General features: G+C 40.6%; 1 protein-coding gene across 2 annotated transcripts in view; it reads left to right on the plus strand.

The window, feature by feature from the left end:
* GABRB3 (gamma-aminobutyric acid type A receptor subunit beta3) overlaps positions 1 to 23,087 on the plus strand; it is a 94,775-nt gene that overhangs the window by 69,303 nt on the left and 2,385 nt on the right. Inside the window, exons 1-6 of one of the 2 annotated variants that reach the window (XM_082220124.1) lie at positions 2,417 to 2,588; positions 4,759 to 4,979; positions 11,862 to 11,944; positions 14,775 to 14,912; positions 16,081 to 16,233; positions 17,801 to 18,045. In XM_082220124.1, the coding sequence (XP_082076250.1) occupies positions 4,774 to 4,979; positions 11,862 to 11,944; positions 14,775 to 14,912; positions 16,081 to 16,233; positions 17,801 to 18,045 (825 nt within the window). In that variant the 5' untranslated portion in view covers positions 2,417 to 2,588; positions 4,759 to 4,773. Of the gene's footprint in view, positions 1 to 2,416; positions 2,589 to 4,758; positions 4,980 to 11,861; positions 11,945 to 14,774; positions 14,913 to 16,080; positions 16,234 to 17,800; positions 18,046 to 23,087 lie in introns of those variants that run through there. The other variant, XM_082220123.1, reaches the window with a different exon arrangement.

Raw genomic sequence — 23,087 nt, forward strand, 5'->3', positions numbered from 1 at the left:
CGAAAGTGCCGAGAGAACCTTATTTGCTAATCTTAACACCCAGCAGGGTCATGAAGGGAAGGAGACAGTCTCTTTGGGGCCTAAGTCATTTAGGACTTCAAACACGAATGTGAGCACCTTGAAAGGCCCTGGAGATGAATTGGCGACCAATGCAGCTGTTTTAAAACAGAGGTTATATGAATCTAGATGGACTGCTAGCTAGCGTTCTGGCCACTGCAGTTTGAAGTTTCTAAGTCGACTGCCAGGGCGGCCCCATTTGACCATTTTGATACAGGATTCTTTCCCTGAAACTGCAGCATTCAAAGATTGGCTGAGAAATGTCTGTCTTCCTTTGAGGTTTATTTGGATGGCAGTGGAAAGCTTGAAAAAAATATGGTTTGAGTTTACTTCAAAGGTGAGATGACAGCTTCAAGGAATCCTTTCCCCCTGCCTCCTCTTACTAAAGCAAAGCGAGGCCCTCATCTGGCCACTGCTACTTCAGGTTCAGTCACAACCGTCTTTGAACATTTTGTTCCTTTCTTTAAAGTGGTTACAATGATTCTAAATAATCTATCCCCTCGAGAGTGTTAGCTTAAAAAGGAAATAAACTTTGTGCTGCATAAAGCAATTTCAGTGCTTTGCTGAGCCTAAGGTTATTTGTCTTTTGAATGGTAGTTTTCTTGGGTATTTAGCTTTCTGGTCCTTTTTGAAAAAGAGCTGTCGTCAACAGTCTCAATCTACTGGTTGTGTCTTTCTCCTGATGCTTCCAACCTGGAATGGCTGGATCCTGAAAAATGCCACCTACACATCTCAGCTCTTTTAGGTTGCATTGCAATGCAGAGTCTTTAAATGCAATATTTGAGTACCTTTGAGATATCTTTGTGTATCTGTTTTATGTGGGAATCTTGCTTGCGCAAAGCTTCCTGCAGCAAACATGTAAAGGGTAAATGACAGAGGTGCATCTTTAAATGCTCTGTGATTAGTTGAGAGTAGACCATTCTACTCTTCATTGGCTATCCTTTGCTTGCCACTTCCAGTACAGTATCATGCCCCCTTTTGCTATACACTTCAGTGTGTAAGAGAAAGAAAGAGGAAAGGAAATGGACATATCCCTTCAGTCACTGAGTTTGCGGTCAGGTGCACAATTATCTGGAAGTAAGCTCCATCAACCGTAGTAGATCTTTCATCTGAGTAAACATGTATACGAATGCACTATGAATCTTTTGAGATTCATTTGGACCATTTTAATCAGGAAGGAAATGTTGGTGTCCTATCACTATGTTCATAGAGGTAGTGGCTAGGGTGCTGCACTCAGACTAGGACTGCAATCTTGCATCAATTAGGAGGAAGCCCCATTGAACTCATTGGGACTGACTTCTGAGTAGACATGTAAAGCATTGTGTTGTGAGAATGAAGAGACTTCTTTTTTTATTTCTTGTTTATTTTAAAATATTTATACTGCTTCCCCAGGCAAAGGGCATCCAAAACAACTTACAACAATAAAAGCTGCAATGATGGGGGGGGGGGGGAGAGAGAATCTGAACTGCATAAGAAATTACCTCATAGGAATCAATAGAAATCATTTACTTGTTATGTGACTGCTTGCCTAACAGATGATTTCCTGAGTACACAATGTGTTCAGATCATGAGATCTGGTGTATTGTCTTCTGTGTGATATCTTCTGAGCTCCAGGTGTATGACCTTAATTTCCTAAGTTGAAGGCCACTGACATTGCCTGGCATCAACTATGGAAGGGAAATCTATGTATTTATTCCATAAATAAATCCATTGCTCAGGAATTTTCACATCAATTTACAATTTTGTAAATTGTAAAAAGAAACTACTTTTAAAATAATATAAACTGTATTATAAGTAAATAAATTTCTAAAATTCCTTACTTATAAGCCTACCTTAAGAACATTCCTTTGAACATGGATTGTTTTTATATATTTGTTTCAAATAGCTTTTCACAAAACATTTTACACAGCAATCAATAAACATAAAGAACAACTTATTTAGAATGCCTGCTGAAATTTAAAGGATTATTTTTAGATTATTCAGTCATTAGAACTGCACTGGAAGCCCCAATAAGCCAAATTATGGATTAGAAATAGTAGGCATTTTTTAATTTTTTTTATGACCAATTTACATTTTCTCGCTAAAGCAATATTCCAGGATGCAATTTATAACTGCAGGAATCGCTCCTTCAGTGGTCAAGCTTTTATATCATTTGGGCAACAGGAGACTGTGGCACAACAAAAACAATCTCATGGTATTGCTCTGTCCTTTCTCTTTCCATGCCTGAAAGCCTAACCACTTCGTGGTTAGTTTTTCTCCCCGTGCCAAAATGAAGATATTGTGCCTTTTGTTGCTATGCCAACCAACCTTCTATTGCGTGCAGTATCTCTTAACACTGGTTGATATGGCAACCTTTCTCATTACACTTATACTCACCAAAGAGGTTGTTGGCATACTTATTCGCACCAAAAGGCATGCACTTTGGGAGGCAGCTTTCATTGTGCTAGAGACCTGCAAAAATGTTAGCGTGCCACTTGGCCTTCATTTGGAGCCAACACATTTTCCAACACTAGCTAAAAATATGCTCTGAGGTGGGTAAAAGAAGTCAAAATTAACTGTCCTGTTCCTTTACTTAAAGAAGCACAATAGAGATAAGAAATTGATTTAGCACTGACCTGTTACTATTCATAAGAAGCCCTTAACTATTATAAACTTTCTTTTCTTAAAGGACCTGCAAACACACAGAGAGAGATAGAGAGAGAGAGAGCGCCTCCTGCCCACTATAAAGGGTAAAGGGACTCCTGACCATTAGGTCCAGTCGTGACCAACTCTGGGGTTGCGGCGCTCATCTCCCTTTATTTATCTACTTGCACTTTGATGTGCCTTCGAACTGCTAGGTGGGCAGGAGCAGGGACCGAGCAACGGGAGCTCACCCCGTTGCAGGGATTCAAACCGCCGACCTTCCGATCGGCAAGTCCTAGGCTCTGTGGTTTAACCCACAGCACCACCCGCGTTACTATTCATAAGAAGCCCTTAACTGATATAAACTTTATTTTCTTAAAGGACCTGCAAACACACAGAGAACCTCCTGCCCACTATATAGGTAGCAAGGCAATAATCTGGGAAACTATGATGGTCATGTCCTGCAACACAGAGACTTTCAAAGTCTTGGGATAAAAAAGCTGATGGGAACATTTCCTCTTTAAAAAGGTGTATTCAGTTCAAGAAAGTTGAAATGAAATATCCTTGTTCCAAAGAGAACAAACCTTGTTTCCACTCATGTTTATGTACAAGATATCCTGTTACATATGAATAAATGCACAGGCACCTTCAGAATAGAAACATGAACCAAACTTTATTTAATAGACTTAACACTGTAACTCCCTGCTCTTTCTCCCACCCAATTTCTTGTAAGAACTTTTCTTTGTGAAGCCAGTTGCTAAATAAAAAAACAGTATATTGGGGCCATCTGTACTTCCTCATCTAAATGAATGTAATTTTATTCCAAATTGGAAATTGCTTTAATAAGTTGATAGGAGTTCCTTTCCAGTTTTTACAATGCTGATTGTAAAATTATTGAGGTTGTAGGATTTTTTATTTTTCTATAATGGGAGAGCCATGTTTTCTCCACCAGCTTTGTTATATAATTTTATTACACTGCGATCAATGATAAAACAAATATTTTATGGGTAGCATTGTGTGAGAAAAATACAGTGTGGCAAAGTTTGGAGAGGTAAGCACAAGTGTTTCAGTATTTTATGCATTTATTTGTTCACGGAGTTGTATGGTTTTGAAGGCTACTAGTTTATGAAGTCAGCATGAAAGCAGCTTCATCTTCAGTTACTGAGCAGGAAGCTCTTCTCTCCTCTTTCTCAAAAATGGGAATATGATGGAACTTTTGGGAGAGTACAAGATAGCTGTGGCGTGCCTTTCCTGCTATTTATTCTTTTTCCCAGCGACACAGAGTTCTTTTAGACTGCTTCTAGTTTAATCAAATTACTAATATTGCACTATAATGTGGTTTTGGTGCTACACATATACCTGTGGGTTTTAGTAATCTAGTTTTTGGTTCCAAATTACTTATTAGAGGCCAATAAAAATACTTTGCAATTTTATTACTACTAAAACCAAGCTTTAATTAAGCTATAACTGGTAGAGAATGCATTTGTTCCTATCCTCTACATCAGAAATTGCAGAAAACACCGGGGGGTATATTGTCCTTCTGATGATGCACTAATAGAAATTGTTCATGAGCACTGAGAGCGGAATATAACTGCTATTTCTCTGAACAGTAGTGACAATCATTCTCCACCAAAGATAGTTTTTCATCTTGCAGTATTGTATCATATCCCCTGGGAAATTCATGTCTGATTTGGGATTCTGAAAAATTCAGATGGATGCCCAATTCTAGTGTAGCTTCTTTCCCATTCTTCCTTCCATGCAAGTAATTCCAAAAGTGTTCCCATAGAGGCAAATGTTACACCACGCAAGGCAGCAGCCCTCACACAAAAAAATTAGTAATTTACCGGTGCACATTTGAGGAAGAAAATAAAAAGTTGAATCTTTCCCTACATGTTTTCTTTTTAAAAAAGCAACAACCCAGTGACATTTCAATTACACAGAATCGCACGGTGATATGCAACAGAACTCAAATGTTGAACACTAGGCTTAGAATGAAGTGTATCAGACAAAGAAAATGTACAAAATTTATTTCAGAAGTATGATATATATGACTTAAGTTTCTTCTCTTCTCTCCACCAGGACTACACACTAACTATGTATTTTCAACAATACTGGAGAGATAAAAGACTAGCCTATGCTGGGATTCCTCTCAACCTTACGCTTGATAACCGAGTAGCGGATCAACTATGGGTGCCTGATACTTACTTCCTAAACGACAAGAAATCATTCGTGCACGGTGTTACTGTTAAGAATCGAATGATTCGCCTTCATCCAGATGGTACAGTGTTGTATGGCCTCAGGTATGTAGCAGCGTGATCGAGATTTTTCCAGTATTGGTTTTGTGCTGTTGACCTTTGTTCCCTTGGTGTTAAGTTATCATAGACCCTCTGCCACCTATTGTGCATCCTCTAGCGTTTCTCTAAAAGATTCCCCCAGACAATAAATGACATTGCTAATACAGTGGTACCTTGTCACTCGAATAGCTTGGCTCCTGAACAAATTGAAGAAGAGAAGAAGAAGAAGAGTTTGGATTTGATATCCTGCTTTATCACTACCTGAAGGAGTCTCAAAGTGGCTAACATTCTCCTTTCCCTTCCTCCCCCACAACAAACACTCTGTGAGGTGAGTGAGGCTGAGAGACTTCAGAGAAGTGTGACTGGCCCAAGGTCACCCAGCAGCTGCATGTGGAGGAGCGGAGACGCGAACCCGGTTCCCCAGATTACGAGTCTACTGCTCTTAACCACTACACCACACTGGCTCTCAACGCGGCTCCCAACGCAGCTTCCAATTGAGTGCAGAAAGCTCCTGCAGCCAATCAGAAGCTGCGTCTTGGTTTTCAAGCAGTTTCAGGAGTCAAACGGACTCCCAGAACAGATTAAGTTCAAGAACCAAGGTACCACTGTATTTCCTAATTTTCCAGGTTTTCTTTGCTTCAAAATTTAAGCTACCAACTCATATCCAAGTATCTATCAAACATTCATTTGATAGACTCCAAGGTCTAGTCATGTGTGAAACTTAACTCCTCATCCTTCCTGCTCTTTTACCTCCCACCCCAACAGAGCATACATTCCCTCCTATCTCTGGAGTTCTACATGGCAGTTCCCTCAGACAAACATGCCTTTCTGGTACCTTAATGCCAATGTGTTAGTGGGACAAGGAAAAGTGTGTAATATATTTAATGTGGAATATCCAAAGCACTGATAATGAATCACAAGGTAGAGCGAAACTCCTATTGAAGTCACCATGTGGGAGGCTGCTAGTTAGGGCTGCTATCTCATGAATCAGTTCAGTCATATAGAGAGTCTCCATATCAGTGCCAGCAGGGAAGCTTTCAGTTGATCACACTGATTCATATGATAAGCAGCAGTGCCCAGGAAAGCACATGCCTGTGGCTTGTGAGTATGGTGGAAATAATTCAAACTGGGCACCAGTGTTGGGTGAAATCAGGGCACAAATTTATTGACTAAGCAGCATGTCAGAATCTGCCCTTACTCACCTCCCAAGTCAGATCAGAGTTGTTTGTACTAAATGTTCATTCATTCAGTTCACATCAAATGCTTCATTTTCAAAACATTTTCACACTCCACACTCTCCCCAAACCCCCCTGGACCTGACAGATTGAATTCATGCTGGAGGGTCTCCTCTGTAAACTTCACTCACTTTGGCCAAAGAGGATGGAAATTACACAGGGAAACACAGAGCTTCATTTTGTACAGAGTGGCTCAGAATTCATAACAGAGATCTAAGTGGACAGAGCACAGAACGACTCAGAAACAGATTGGAATTTGTTTTTAAAGTCACGGATACTGATATGGGGGGGGGGGCATGCACACCTTTATTTGAGATTATGAGGCCCAACAGCTCCCCAGCCTTGAAGCAATAAAATCCATGACTTCTCTAACATTGAAAAAGGTAGCTGTACAATTCCTGAGCTTCCCCCAAAAAAGATAGAACTATGCAAACCCTGAATTAGTCCAAAAGCATCAAGCTTGAGAAACTACCCAGTCTCAGAAATAAGAAGCTGTGTTGCTTGCTACGGACTTGTTCGTGAAAGGAGCAAGATATATGAAAAACACATTCCATTTTAGCAAAAGCAGGATTCGTTATGTTTTCATTCCTGCTCATTTCCCAGAAAAATATGAGCGACCCAGAGCCTCTCTACTACTGCCTCAGTAGCCAGTGCTATAATACCACGGTGTTGCATGCCACCCCAATATCCAAGCATTGCAAGATTCCAGGGGTTCCAGGTTCTTACCCAGGATTTGTGTTTCCTTTTGGCAATGAGGCACAGCAGAAACTATGGTGTCTTTAAGAGCTTATGCTGGAGGGGTTCACAGCATGAACACCCCAAAATGGGTCTTGTTTCTTTCATAGCCACAGCCTTAAATTCAAACAGAAAGCAAATACAGTGGTGCCCCGCAAGATGAATGCCTCACAAGATGGAAAACTCGCTAGACGAAAGAGTTTTCCGTTTTGGAGGTGCTTCGCAAAACGAATCTCCTATGGGCTTGCTTCGCAAGACGACAATGTCTTGCGAGTTCCTGCTGGTTTTTTTTCCTTCCCCCCCTTTTTCTAAGCCGCTAAGCCGCTTATCAGCTGATCCGTACAGGAGATAAGCCGCTAATAGCGCTAATCCGCTAATCCGTCAATGGGCTTGCTTCGCAAGACGAAAAAACCGCTAGACGAAGAGAATCACAGAACAGATTCTTTTCGTCTTGTGAGGCACCACTGTATTGCTCTCAAATGTTGCTCTGGTTCTCTCTCCAGCTTGCTGCTTTACTTCTAGGTCACATCACTGCTCCCCAAACTCTCTACTTTCAATTGTGGCTTTATCCATTGAGCATAGCTGTCAATATTTCCCTTTTTTTAAGGGAAATTCCCTTATTCCGAATAGGATTCCTCGCAAGAAAAGGGAAACATTGACAGCTATCCCATTGAGAGAAGGGGCCCCAACCATCTGCCATCTTGTACCAAGCCCCTTAATCTCCATTAACACCCTAAATTCCCCTTAATGTCTCGTCACCCAGGTTTATCACCTCACCAGGAGGGTAGCCTGGCTATTCCAAGAATCTGAAGCCTGGATTAAATTCTAACATTTGTTAGATTCAAGGAGAAGAGGGGTCTGGCACTCAGTTTAACAATGCCATACAATAGCAACATTTTGTATATAGACCAAAGCCCAACAGCAGCAGTAAATAATGACTCAATGTTAAGTTGCTCATGTCATGTCAACCTTTAATTCAGTTCAACAAATAAACACAAGCTCTGGAGAATAATTGCTGAAAGCAGCAAATCTCTTAAAGAAAACAAATGCTTACATTATCTCTTCAGATTGTAAGAGCTAATTCCATTCTATCCGCAATTTAGTCTTGGAATTTTATTAAACATGTTGAGTAGATGTAAATTACAAAGACTTCTGTGAAAATTAAATCAGCTCAAGGGTATTTACTTCAAACTATTTTCAAGCACTAGTTTGTTGTATATGTCTAATTATATAACTAATAATATTAATCTAAATGATATGAAACTGTGACATGTTGTACAGAGTTTAAAATAATAATATAAACCTTACCAACAGCAGCTTAGAGTGTTGCTGCTATCTGCAAATTCAGCCAGTACACTACTTGTATGCATGTTGTTCTTCAAACATGGCAAGTCTTGCTACTTGAGTGTGGAAATTCCACTCATTGTGCTGGTGTAAGACAGTTGTGGCACTTCACAGCTTGCTGCTGGTGCCAGACTTATTCAGAGCCTCCCAATGGCTGATGGGAGACATTCCCCTCAGCCATGGGGAAATCAAATCTTACCCCTCTCACGATGTCAGCCCAATTGTGGGCAGGCTTTAGGAGGTACCAGCAGAGGGAGTGGGCAGAGCCAGGTGGAAACTTGGTGTTGTTTCTGCTTGGGTCCGCTTCTTTGGGATTTAAAGGGGTCTGTCTCCTCTCCCGGCTGCGCAGTCTGCATTGTGAAATAACAATGCATTCAGATGCCTGCACTTCTTTAGCAATTTCTGAAGACAGTCACAACAATTGCAATTAATGGAGATTACCTACTTCTAGGTGCATGCAGGGCAAGAGATTTGTTGTTGTTTAGTCGTTTAGTCGTGTCCGACTCTTCGTGACCCCATGGACCAGAGCATACCAGGCACTCCTGTCTTCCACTGCCTCCCGCAGTTTGGTCAGACTCATGCTGGTAGCTTCGAGAACACTATCCAACCATCTTGTCCTCTGTCATCCCCTTCTCCTTGTGCCCTCCATCTTTCCCAACATCAGGGTCTTGACTATGCTGCTCCTTCCAAGTGTGCAAGCTGTGCAACATTTTATATAAACAATATAGGAGTATAAGGAATACAGGCATATAACTCAAAACCACAGAGAAAAGCATTGTACCATAAGTATTTAAAGTGTGTTTGCCCACATATATTCATTTTAAAATGCATGCAAATGCACGATAAAGGCTAGGAGCTCCCTTGATTTATTGAAGCAAATCATTTTATATTTGTTTGCTTAAAGAACTTGATGCAAGCAGAAAAGCTCAGGTCTTTTATTTGTCCGATGCACTAAACTGGAACTGCTTGCAAAACGATTCCACTTCTTTAACAAATAAATAGGATTATATAATTACCAGAATGGTGCATTTTAAAACAAGCTTGATTGCCCCTTAGCTTAAGGTAGCATGCTTTTCAAAAGGGGGATCATTTGGTGTTACTTGTACATGTTAAGTCACAGCTGCTGCTGTCATACTGGAGAAATACAGTCTCCCTGTAGTAAATAGTCTTGAGCACCTTGCCTGGGGAATTAGCTGGGTGCTAGCAGATGTTTGGTAAAAAGGAATTCATCCCTGAAGCCACAGACCAGCTGCAAAGGCACTCTTCAGAAGCTGTTTCAGTCCTTAAGAGTTTTGTTAATTTTTTTATCCTGCATGCTATAATGTGAACCCTTGAGAAATCTTTTGCAGCTTTTCCTCCATCACCCCAATTCATCTTCCATTTGGCCACACATATATGATCAGTCTGTTTTCCCTCATTCAATGAAATGGTTTGCTTTGAACTTCATTGGACAAGTTTGCTGACAGACTCCATAGCAAGCTCACATGATCAAGCAAAATTTCTAAGTCAATGCTTAAAGCATTATGTTGAAACACTTGTTTAAAAACCACAAGGTTGCAACTGTGTACCCACTTAACTGGGAGGATGCCCCATTGAATTCAGTGGGATTTGCCTCTGAGTAGGCATGCTAGCTGAACTTCTGCATGATTGTTGGTTATAGTCTTCTGTGTCAAATCAGTTTGATCCTCAACCTGCATGTGTTATATTAACAAATAATGCCTTTGGTTCTAAGTAGCACTGTGTTGTGGTGGAGATAGCATGGAATGTAGAAGTTTTCTAATCCAACCGAGTTTTGCCCGCATTGGACCACCTCTTGCAGCAAGTGTCAGCCAGTGTGGTGTAGTGGTTAAGAGCGATAGTCTCGTAATCTGGGGAACTGGGTTCTCGTCTCCGCTCCTCCACATGCAGCTACTGGGTGACTTTGGGCTAGTCACACTTCTTTGAAGTCTCTCAGCCCCACTCACCTTGCAGAGTGTTTGTTGTGGGGGGAGGAAGGGAAAGGAGAATGTTAGCCGCTTTGAGACTCCTTTGGGTATTGATAAAGCAGGATATCAAATCCAAACTCTTCTTCTTCTTCTATATCTCGGCCATCTGAGTATTATTTTAAAAGCTCAATTATATGCAAATTTATACACAACCCCACCATATATAGTAGGTTTAAGAGTCATGCCCCATATGGTACTCTATTCCTGCTCCATTATTTTATAAATACGTAACAACACAGAAGTAATTTGTATAGCGTTATATACATTGTTGCATGTATCTGTTTATGTATCTGTTTATTTACTTTAGGAAACCTGGAGCGTATATGTGTATGATATACATGCGATATGCAAATAGGGGGAAAAATCATGGTTTTTTTTGTGGAACTGGTAAAAAAATAATTTGTTTCTCATTGAGATTAAGGAGTAAGGGATTAGAAAAGGAAAACAGTGGTAGATAAGCTTGACATCAAGGTTTGCAGAAAATTCCAGGCCTAGTACTTTGTTCAAATCTGTGTTCCAATTTTTCAAAACTGTTCTTCCCCTGAAAAAGAGGTTTCCATTTTTTCTGCCCCACATTTTAGAATTTCAGTGGGTGCATCGTTTTGAGCTTACCTCATCGTTTTGTGGGGCGAGGTTCCTAAACTAACAAGGATAGTCTTTTATTAGCATTGTACCTTGTCCTTTGAAAATTACCGTTAACGTTTTGGATATGGCAGAATAAAGAAATATTTAATGAATAAGTAAAAACAGAGTTGCCATGTATCTGTCTGTGCTGCATTTGGCTGTGCAGAAATAGAGGAATTAAACTGGGGTACAGTACTGGATCCGACCAGTGAGCCGGATCCTTATCTTCTCCACCCCTCATGGTCCAACTGTGACGGGTGGGTGCAACCACCCCTTATCTAACTCCTGAAGTCACAGTGATGTCAGAAGATTGACACTTGTTAAAAATTAAAGGGGGTGGGGTGCTCCTCTGCAGAGAAAGTAGCTTTTGTTCAAAGTGCATCCTCCACTGGGTAGCTTTCTGTGAAAAGAACGAGAAACACTTTTCAGTAGAAGGAAATTGGGTTCAAAGTCATGGAGGAAGCGCTTTGAATCCTAGCTGCTGCTTCTGGTCCCCTCAACTGCACCAAGGAGTTTCTGAAGGGGAGCTCCCTTGTGTAATTGATAACTTGCTGATTATCGAGGCTTCAGCTGTGCAGGGTCCTCTTCAAGCAAAGAAAAGCAATTCGCTGTTGGTGCTTTCAAGGAGCCCTGCTCTGTGCTTTGAAGTCCCAGGAACCGGCTGATAGGTGCCCACAAACTCCTCTTTGTCCCAGCCACATCTACCCGCCCCTCATAGGATGAAAGGTGCAGGACAGGTGAGCATGGCTTTGCCCAAATAGCCTGGTGAGACAAATGGGGAGCCCAGTGGGCCACAGGCTGCCCACCCATGAGCTTAGTCCTAGTGAAGGAACAGCAAACGATTCAGTACCTCTCTCGCATTACTTATCAGTTCCTGTTTTTCTTTTCTTTTTAGTGTTATATTTATTTAAGGGACTGTTGATTTATTGCTCTTATAAAGTTCCTATTGTTGCATTTTGTTTCAGAATTACAACCACTGCAGCTTGCATGATGGACTTGCGAAGATACCCATTAGATGAGCAGAATTGTACACTGGAAATAGAAAGCTGTACGTACACCTAAAAGTACTTGCTTTACTAGATTCAGTTGTGTGGAGTATTTTAGCACAAATTATAATAATTTTAAGTTTGCTGCTCAGTTATTTATTTGGTTTCCCATTCACATTCATGCCACATACTGAAGACTCAGGATGGTACCAGGGCTGGCATAAAGGGTTGATATTGTTAGGCATTTATTGAAGGCTGCACCTTACCAGGTGTCCGCAGGCAAAATTCAGATCCCTATGCTCTCTTCTATGTCACTGCCTCATCAGCTGCCCTCTCCAAGCAAGTGAACAGTGATGGGGCAGTCACTTGACTTCTCTCTCTCTCTCTCTGGTTGGTGGTATGGATTGGGCCCAGAAGGGCAAAGCAAATGAAAGGGCAACAGCATCAGAGACGAAGAGGAACAGTTCCTGTGAAAGGGAGGCCCCCTGAACACACACACATGGAAGCTGACACTGATAGGACAACCTAGGACAAAATATGAGTTTCTTAATATTAAATCTGTTGCATATGGTGCAGGCAAAACTAGGTACTTTCAGCTTCTGTTTATGCAAATCAGAAGGTTAATCGGGTGCTTAAGTTCCCCCCATTGAAATCACTGCAACTTAAAAGTGTTTGGTTTTTGTTTGGATCATGGCCACTGTATTCCCTCGATTTTTTTTTATTATTATTTTTTGCAGGGATCTTTTTCATTTTCATATGCAGAAAAATAAATAAGTACATAAATACAGTAACTAAGTTGCTATTATTTGTGGGCATTAAAAAAAATAAACCAACGCCAAAGGCATGGAAAATATAATGCCGTTCTGATTAGGCAAGAGCAATGACTGGATGCTTATCTACAACACAAGAGAACTAGTGTTCATGTTTTAATCAGATTCAGTTTGAGGAAAGCAAGCACCGAGATTCAATTTGCTTTCAGTGTGCTTTATTATGGATGAGCGATCTTGCTATGCCCCCTCCCCCCTCTTGGGCTGTCAGATAGACCTACTTATGATTAGAAGTTCAGCTTCATGTAAGAAGTGGAACCTCTCTCTCCCCCATCCAGTTGTTTTCCGTAATTGGAGTGCTCATATCATTTAAATTTGTATTTCAAGAGCCATCACTTTCTTCTACAATGCAAAGAGTATAGGGAATTTCTACACGCCTAAAATATCAATACACGCTAATGAACACTTTTGTGTAAATTACGCTTGGCCTGCTACCACTTTCCTGTTGAAGTTACGGGAGTTTTGCCATGGATTTCAAAGGAAGAGTTAGGCCATCTGCCTCAAATTTGTCTCACGGCACTTCTAAAATCTCTTTCTCAACATTTTTCAGTACAGTACAACTCTAGCATTTTTTTAAAAAAACAAAAAACAAAATTTTAGTTCTTCAAATAGTAGTGTTTCAGGATACATCTATGTCATTGTTATTTAAAGGATTGAATATTCTTTTTTAGTGCATCCAATCACTTCAGTACATGCATGCCAGGGTGCTTCTAACTTCCCTGGCCCTGGCAGTGGTTACATTGCTGACATTGTAAGGCTGGCATGAAGACTGGGTTATTTTCATCTTGCTTTCAGTGTAGATTGTGCTAATGAAGGGGGGGAAACCCTGTTTTTTAATGGTCCATTTCCAGTGCTCCTGGTTGTGCTTCAACACAGAACCACAAGTATAAAAATCTGAAGCACAGACCTCTGGGCTCACCATTCAAAGGAGATTGGTCTTGATAGAAAGAACATCTCTATATCTAGGGTTGTGCTCAATATTTACAGGGGGGGCTGCAAAAGTAGTCCCTCAAATCATAGACATTTGTTGTCATCTACTCTTGTTCGTGGCTTCTTCATTGTTCGGTCTTTAGTCCTGTAGGTCCCATTTTTATAGCGTCTTCTTTACATAGGTAGCATATATGCCATTTATTTAAATCACATTCGCCTGCCCTCCAAAAATAATCCTGGGAATATTAATTTTCTGCAAATTGTAGTTCAGTGACAGGTGAGGAACAGTTCCCATGATTATTGGGGGGGTGGGTGATTTAAATGTGCTTTAAATGTATGGTGTAGATGTGGTCACAGACCACATGATCCCAGCCAGTCAAGGATTGCATGATGACGTAATGTCCCTGTTTAACCAATAAGATTGACCATAGATATGACAACATCACATGGCTAATTCAGAGTTAGGACAATGGTTTCTGTTCTTACTCTGAAGTGTTCCTAAAAAGAACCTCCAGTTTTAAGTCTTTTTTTTTTTTTTTACTATCTGTAACTTTAAACTTATTACATAAGACATATTATTTTTGGAGGTAAGTTCTTCAGGTTGTGCAGGAGCTACCATATAATAAATATGTATTACTATGGCATCAGTTCTTAGCAGGAAGCCAAGAATGGGATTTATTTATTTTTGTCCCTTTAAATATAAACAAGAAAATAAGGATAGATGACACATCTGATGGGCAGTTGTTCTCATCCTGGCAGCTGACAGATGTTTCAATTGGATCTAACGAAAAGAGACAGAAGTAGCGTTTAATAGGCCCATGGCCAGCTTATTGGTTTCTGAGGGATTGACGTCTCTAGTAGCCAGATAGTTGCATCACATTTATTAGTCAACAAAACTTGGTAAGAAATACACACATGGCTGCCCCTGCTCTACTTCTTGAGAGGGAGTGAATTCGTTGCTCTTCTGGGGCAATGAAGACTCAAACAAAATTGTGCCTTGGAGGAATGCTGTTTTATTTTTTGAAATTGTTGTTGATGGTTGTTATCTTGTAGTCCTATATTGTTTGTCCTCTAACAATGGTCAGTTTTACATTTAAGCACCCATGATTCTAAAGCATTTGTGCTTTGTTGACAGATGGATACACAACAGATGACATAGAATTTTACTGGCGAGGTGGGAATAATGCAGTCTCTGGAGTGGAAAGAATTGAACTTCCTCAGTTCTCTATTGTGGAACACAAACTTGTGTCCAGGAATGTTGTCTTTGCCACAGGCAAGTATTTCCCATGCTTTGAATGCTCAGCATCGTTAGCTCTCTTGCACATGCCCATTTTTGTCTCTATATGGCCACAGAGGTGACCAAAACTGGGTGGCCAGATCATAGTTTTGAAAATAAAGGACACTGGTGTTATAATGACTGGAATAAAAGACAACTGAGACATTCCATGTTTTTGTGATGGTCTAGAATAAAGGATATAAGTATGAACATCCCAAACTACTGTAGGGCTTGCAGGGGTGGGGGTGGGGGTGGGATGCCTTGGCAAAGCAAGACTGTCAACCAAGCACTTTAGAGGCAAAGTCCTTTTACTTGGTGATTTCAGGGATTCGATATGAAAACATTTTGCAACATCCTACCTACCATTAATGCTGCAAATTATGAAGCATACAGAACAGGCAGTTGGGCATAGTAGTATTGAAAGTAAGAATAATAAGGGTCTGTAAACAAGAACAGGGGCAACACTTAAAGGTCAGAAACTGACTGAAATGGTACAGCAAAAATAATTCACTCAGAAACAGCTTCATGAACCAAGCCACTAGTCTGAATTTTCCTGATTAAATTATTTTAGGAGCATTGCCTGTATAGTGTTAACCAAGCTAATTATTAGGTTTTTATGTCAGGTTTTTGTTCTAATTATGAGCACTGTAACAAGTCCTGACAGAATTCACTATTTTGATAAGTGTTTTTAAGATTTAGGGTTATCTAATTTAAACATCCATGAGCTGGGATCAAGGGGAAGAAGGCTATTCCACCATCTTGTGGAGATGATGTCACACACACACACACATTTACAGTAATATGTGAAAATTATTTTGTAAATGTAAATTAACTATATCTCTGTTCTTCACAAAATTTCAAAAGGTAACCAGATAGGTGTTCAAGAATCATGACATATTTTCTCTAATATGCATTAGTTTTAATGTGAACTCACAAAGTGATTTTTATTCAAGGTTTTATAGGTAACAAAACAGCCCATAAATGTGTTTTTGCTTCTGTAGAAGAGAAGCATATTCTGCCTTTACTAACATCACCAATAGTTACATTGGAGAATGAATATATATATATATATATATATATATATATATATATATATATATACACACACACACACACACACACACACAAACACATACTAACTGTAATTCCCCTCGTTTTCTAATAGGTGCCTATCCAAGACTGTCACTGAGCTTTAAGTTGAAGAGGAATATTGGATACTTCATTCTTCAGACCTACATGCCCTCGATACTGATTACCATTTTATCGTGGGTGTCCTTCTGGATCAATTATGATGCATCTGCAGCAAGAGTTGCTCTCGGTATGGAATGAGGATGAATGGGGCATTACCCTGTCATATCCATGTAGGAGGTTGTTACAACAGCCACATATTTAAGCACAGGTGACAAAGGATTGCATGCAGATGGGTGAGTGGACTGGCACAGGAGGGGGGGAGCACTTTCCAGAAAATAAACAAGCTGTCAGATGAGGGAAGTCCCCATTTCCACAAGCAGTGAAGAAATGCAGTAAGTTGCTACAGCTACAGTCCCCAGCAGGCGAATAAAGACTTTTCGCAGGCTGGGCTTTTTTGCAATCCTGTGTTAGAGCTTGCCTCAGATCAGAAGTGGTTTGCCCAGTGGGGTTGGAGCCACAGCAGTAGCCTCCCAGCAGCAAAGCAATGCTGATTACTGGTAGCAGGACGTAAAAGACAGTGACAAAGTTGGGGCTGCATAACCAACAGAGCCAATCCATTGCTCACACCACTGTATGTACACAGCCTCAATCTTGCCACTGCTTCACTTGTCCTGGTAAGCAGTAGTGGCTCCGTTCCCTTTGCTGCTGAAGCAGTTGGGTGATGCAAACAGAACTGAGCCAAGAGAAGGTTTCTGAAGTCCAAGTCCTTCTCTGATTATCAAGCTGGCTTTGTGGGGGAGGATGAGGAGGGCAAAGGAATATATAGGCCGCTTTGCTTCCTCTTCTTCCTCCCAGTTCCTCATGGATTCTCCTTTGTTACATACGTTTACAGACATGGGGTAACCCAGAATAAGATCAGCACTGAATTGCATGCAGTCCCTTTGTCCACTCTCAAGAGCAAAACGCCTGCTGTTGAAACATCAGTAGTTTTCCAGCTATTATCTGTTCAAGGAACTGTTTCCATATGACCTGCAACAGAACACCTGTGCTTTTAAGTGGGTTCTCAACAACAGCAACAATTTTATTATTTATACCCTGTCCATCTGGTTCTAAAGCACACATGCCATTCACACAGGACTCTTGCTAGAGCTTTTGAGTTTCACCGTTGCTCTATGTGCATCCCAGAGCACTCTTGTTAGGGTACACATTTCAGATAGAATTGGTGGGCCAGCCAACTTTCGCCATTACCATCCTTTGTATAGAGATACCCATGATCCACCCTTTGAGAAGCACTGGGTTACATCAGTTCCCTAAGCTCAATTAATTTCAGTGAAAATCCCCTTTCTAGCTCTCCTTTATATCTCCTTTCATCCTTTTTAAGGAATTTCTCATATCACAATTTTATTTTAGGTCCGGAGAAAGTAGTTATATAACAAATCATTTATAGGTATTTCAGAAGCAAACTCTTCAGTAAAGAAACTGTCTTACTCCAAACCACTTTGGTTGTAATAGGTCAGGCATCCAATAAATGTTGTATAAGATCTCTTTGTGGAATTCACAGAGCTATGAAACAAAATACGAGGTCCTTGAAGGGAAAGGCAGAATATAAATGTAATAAACAAACAAATAAAACAATAGCGTTCCCTCTCTTTATTTTGCTGACTCTTCCACAATATCAACAAGCTCCTGGAAATGGCTTTTAAGGGGAAATGCATGAAAGATCTTAATATGCTTACCTTTCTTCCCGTTTTTAGGCATTACAACTGTGCTTACTATGACAACGATCAACACTCATCTCAGAGAGACTTTGCCTAAGATTCCCTATGTCAAAGCCATTGACATGTATCTCATGGGCTGCTTTGTATTTGTCTTCTTGGCCTTACTTGAATATGCTTTCGTCAACTACATCTTCTTTGGAAAAGGCCCTCAAAGGCAGAAGAAACTTGCAGAAAAGACGGCCAAAGCAAACAACGATCGCTCTAAGTTTGAAAGCAACCGGGTAGGATTATTCACATCATCCACTAGCCTGTGTTGTTTTCAGTTCCAAAACACCACTATGGATCAGTAGGATTAAGTGTACTTACCCTCCACGCTAAGCTGTATCATTGGCATCTGTAGAAACCGCAGCCACCTCCCTCCCTCCCTCCCTCCCTCCCTCCCTCCCTCCCTCCCTCAGTATGAATAGACCCTTAGTCACATAAAACACTCCCAGTACACAGAGAGTGCAGAAAGGGAAAGAGTGAGCAAAACATGGTTCTGGTAGGCTACAGGTTCACATACTTTATTACCATAAGTGAAATCGCTAGTTCAGGATTCACAGGCCTGGGAACTTCTCTTCCCATCACTAACACTTAATGCAATGTAAAGGTAAAGGGTAAAGGGACCCCTGAACATTAGGTCCAGTCCACTCTGGGGTTGCGGCGCTCATCTCGCTTTATTGGCCGAGGGAGCCGGTGTACAGCTTCCAGTTCATGTGGCCAGCATGACTAAGCTGCTTCTGGCGAACCAGAGTAGCGCATGGAAACGCCGTTTACCTTCCTGCTGGAGCTCTACCTATTTATCTACTTGCACTTTGACGTACTTTTGAACTGCTAGGTTGGCAGGAGCTGGGACCAAGCAACGGGAGCTCACCCCGTCATGGGGATTTGAACCGCCAACATTCTGATCGGCAAGTCCTAGGCTCTGTGGTTTAACCCACAGCACCACCTGCGTCCCTTAATTCAATGTATATTGCCCCAATTACCCTTGCCGTGCCTCCAGGATAAGGGAACTGGCCAACTGAATGTGTTTTGTTACATAACAAAAACTACTTCCTCCACTGCTTATTATTTCTTTTTAGTTCTTATACAGAATAAGAAATAAGTCATGGAGCCCAGACTTAAATGCTATCAGCTCCCACCCACCCACCCGCCGGACTAGGGAAGATGCAGAGTTTTTTTGTTTGGCAGTTGTTTTTAAGTGTATCAAAAACAAAATGCACATTTATTCAGTAGCAAAACCTCCGCTCATTTCCTGCTGTATGCATTTGTACAGGAAATGGTGAAAGGAGTGCAAGAAGACAGCTTTTCTTCACGAGGTTTGCCTCTGAATTCAAAGGGCCGTTCACAATGTGATATTAATGGAGTTTATATTTGGTTGATGCAGATCATGGCAACTGGTGTAGTAAGAGATCGAGAATCACATATTTCGATGTGGTTCTGCAAGCGCATAGCTAGAGCAGTGCCTCCTTTTGTGTTGTGCAGGAGAGAAAGCTAACTATGAGATCAATGTTTAGACATTTAAGAAAGGCTTTAAGTGCTGTGTTTGTATTCCTCAGTGTACTGATTTGTTACTTTACTAGTTCTATTGTTACAAGTCACCACACTGAGAATTTTTAATTGATGTTTATCTAAGGGCAGTGTGTGTGAAAGAGAGAGAGGAGACATGTGCCTCAAGGCACATGCAACATTATACAGTTGTATAGGTCCCCTCAAGACAATATTATAAATGGTGTCCCAGCATATTTTGTTGCTATGTCCAGGGAGGAAAGTGGTATTCTTGTCACCCACTTTTCTTAAATGGCTAAATGTGTTATTATTGTGCGATCAGGAGAGCGCATCCAGGCTTACATAATTTCTTCTCCCTACGTAATTTTTTTTGACCCAATCTGAAACTAGTTTAACTGTCCCAAAGACTTCTGCGAATTGTTTTGTTTTTGTGAGTTGTGTGTGGGGTTAAATACCAATGTGCTCTAATACAACAAATACTAGTAGGGATTAAATCAAGCAAAATAAAAAGAGAGATACCATATTTTTCGGTAAATGGTCTATGTAGACCTAGCAGGTAAGAACAACTGACTTATTCCATAGGCTGTCACACAAAGAATTCTGTGACTAATTCTGCAATCTCTGGTTTTCCGTCTTCTAGAAGTGAACCGGGCATCTCCAAACTAGGACTTCTGGGCATTCTTCTTAGCAATGGGGCAACAATCTTTGTACGAGCATCTTGATCATAGGGGCAGTGTAAAAGGACATGGTCTATGGACTCTCTCTCTCTCTCTCTCTCCACCATTACAAGGGCAGAGCCTTTTGACAAAGGGGATTTTTCTGTGGCCCCCCATTTAAAACCACAAATGGAAAGACAGCACACCTTGCAAGTGTAAAGGCCCTCATAGGACTGTACTTCTATTGTGAGGTTCATTATCTCCTCCACCCCCTGCCACATTATATCTGTATTGCCCTTTACAACTCACAAGGTTCCTTGGCTGAGAAGCACAACACTTAAATTGTGATATAACCAGGGATATTTATAGATTGTTTTTTTTATATGAAGCCCCTGAAATTCTGCTGGAACCTATAATAATTCACCAAAAAACTTATCTGAAACTGTGTGCTGCTGTACCCCACCCCACTCCTGTGCACTTCCACCCAAATGTGTGTGTGCTTTGTTGCCAGAGTTGTGTTTAGAAACGTATGCAAAACTTTACAGCAGTAATTCAGGGAAGTGTTTTATTGAAGCTTTGCACCTGCTCTTTATCAACATGAAGGCTGGTTTGCACATTCCACTATTTTGGTGATGTAATAACTCTCCACTCAGTTACTATCAGGGTGTAAATCTTTTTCCCCATTGCTGGTCTGCTTATGTTATTCCCATTCAAGCATCACTATAGAATGAGGTGTTGGATGAGCAATGCTTAGAAAATACCTATCTCCCAGTTATTAAAGAATTGAAAGAGAAATGTGGTTTCCAGTCTTTCTCTGTTAAGTACGTCCTGCATGGTTAGCTGAAAATCCTGTCCCTGGAAACAGAGTGTTCCAACCAGGAACATTCATTGTACCAATTATTACTAAAAAGAATTGCTCACTTTCTCCAACCTCGGATCTTGGGAGTTAGGGAGATATGATGGTGCAGGCTGTGTGATGCTAGGTCCTCAAGTTAGTTTGAATTTGGCCTGTTGAATGACCACCTGCCATTCTTGTACTTGGGAAAATATTAAATATAATTAAATAATTACAGGCTTTCTTCTGGACTGAGAATATATACTACAGAACAATGTTAGTGAGCTCTAAAATTGAGTGGTAAAGGAAAACCTGCACATGTTTCATACCGACCCCTTAATAAGAGCCATTTACTGAAAACATGTCACCAGTTTTAACAATTCAGTATGCGTATTTCTAAATTGGCAATGAGCCCATCTAAAATTTTACAAGTAGAATTCTTAATATTCACAGTGGCAAGGAGGAACTAACAGTGCAATTTCTGTAGCATGTGGAAATGAAATACAAAACTTCCCCCTTTTAATTTTCTGATACACTTCACTATGATCTTTAGCAGTATTTGTTACACTGTTTCCAGGATGTTTATTTGGACTTTAGTGTTTTTAAAAATATGTGCTAGAGCTAAAGATGTCCATTAAAGTTAGGTTAAATTAGGTTTGGGATGCGGGTGGCGCTGTGGTCTAAACCACAGAGCCTAGGGCTTGCTGATCAGAAGGTCGGCGGTTTGAATCCCCGTGACAGGGTGAGCTCCCGTTGCTCAGTCCCAGCTCCTGCCCACTAACAGTTCGAAAGATGTCAAAGTGCAAGTAGATAAATAGGTAACACTCTGGCGGGAAGGTGAATGGCATTTCTGTGTGCTGCTCTGGTTTCGCCAGAAGCAGCTTAGTCATGCTGGTCACATGACCCGGAAGCTGTCTGCAGACAAACGCCAGCTCCCTCAGCCTATAGAGCGAGATGAGCGCCGTAACCCCAGAGTCGTCCACGACTGGACCTAATCGTCACAGGTACCTTTACCTTTAAGTTAGGTTTATTGAATTTATGAATTGATTCCAACAGCAAAAGTCCCAAAGCAATTTACAATAAAACAAACAATTATTTAAAAGGCAAGAATTTCTAATGAAGAAAATTAAGTAACTGGACATTTAAAAGCAGCTTTCGTGTAAATTCTAGTTTCCCTCTTTTTGGCATTCAGGCGGTCTGGTTATCCTTCACTGAAAATAAAACGTAGACAGTGTCTGTGGATTGTAAAGTAGTTTTCAAATGTTCTCATTAATATAGCCAAAACAGGAGGGGAATCCATTCGAGACAATATTAAAAGTGGCCAAGTGACAGAGAGCCCACAATATTAGCACACACTGGAACTGGCATAGATTGACTTTTGGTGCACAATCCTGCTCAAGTAGTGATACAACTGAATGTCTAAGGCCAATCTATACGGAGTTCAAAACACACAGAGCCCAGACCGTAACAACATAGCACAAGGTTAAAATAGTCTGGTTGAAAAATCCCAGCTGCCATGGGCTAACATTGTCTTAATATACAATGTTTTGGTCTGATTCTAAAACCGCCTGCTTCCATAAGCAAGCGTTTAGAGAAGGTATATTGACTGTTGCATAAGTACAGTGTCAAAACTCATATTATCCCAAGCCTTGTGGGGATGTTATATCTGCATGAAAAAGCTAACGTGCAAAGACAAGAGAACCTGCAAATGGAATATTATGTCTGCTAGTGACTTGGCTGTTTGTCTTATTCCCTGGCCAGGAAATCAGTCAGTTTCTTCTATATTGCTCTCAATCCAAGCAGAAGGATCCCACAGCTAATTTGTGGGATCTGACCTTTTTGTGGATCACTATATTATAACATCTGATGATAAAGCCAAATCAGATAAAGGGTGCTACACATTCTCATTTTACTACCCCAGAGCCCTTGTTTTAAGTTCATGTGCCACTTCAAGAGGGGGGGGGGAGAATGGTAAAATGTAAAGTAAATAACACTGTGCAATTGTGAACGGTATCAAATACGCTTCAGTTCCAGGACCCTTAAAATTAATATCATATTAAACAATTAAATTGGATTGAAATGATTCAGGGAACATGAATTGCCTGCCATTAAATTCACTTTCAGAAATTCCGCCCAATAAAAAATATGTTGAAATTGGCATTAAGAATGAATTGAGAAGCCTGCACATTTTGATACAAGGTTTCTAAATATTTTTTTAAAAAAAATTGATCTAGACCCATAAAATAAATGGGAGTTTTGCCATGAAATGACACTTCCCAGACAG

Source organism: Podarcis vaucheri, assembly GCF_965113315.1.
Source record: "Podarcis vaucheri genome assembly, chromosome: 4".
Taxonomy (NCBI): domain Eukaryota; kingdom Metazoa; phylum Chordata; class Lepidosauria; order Squamata; family Lacertidae; genus Podarcis; species Podarcis vaucheri.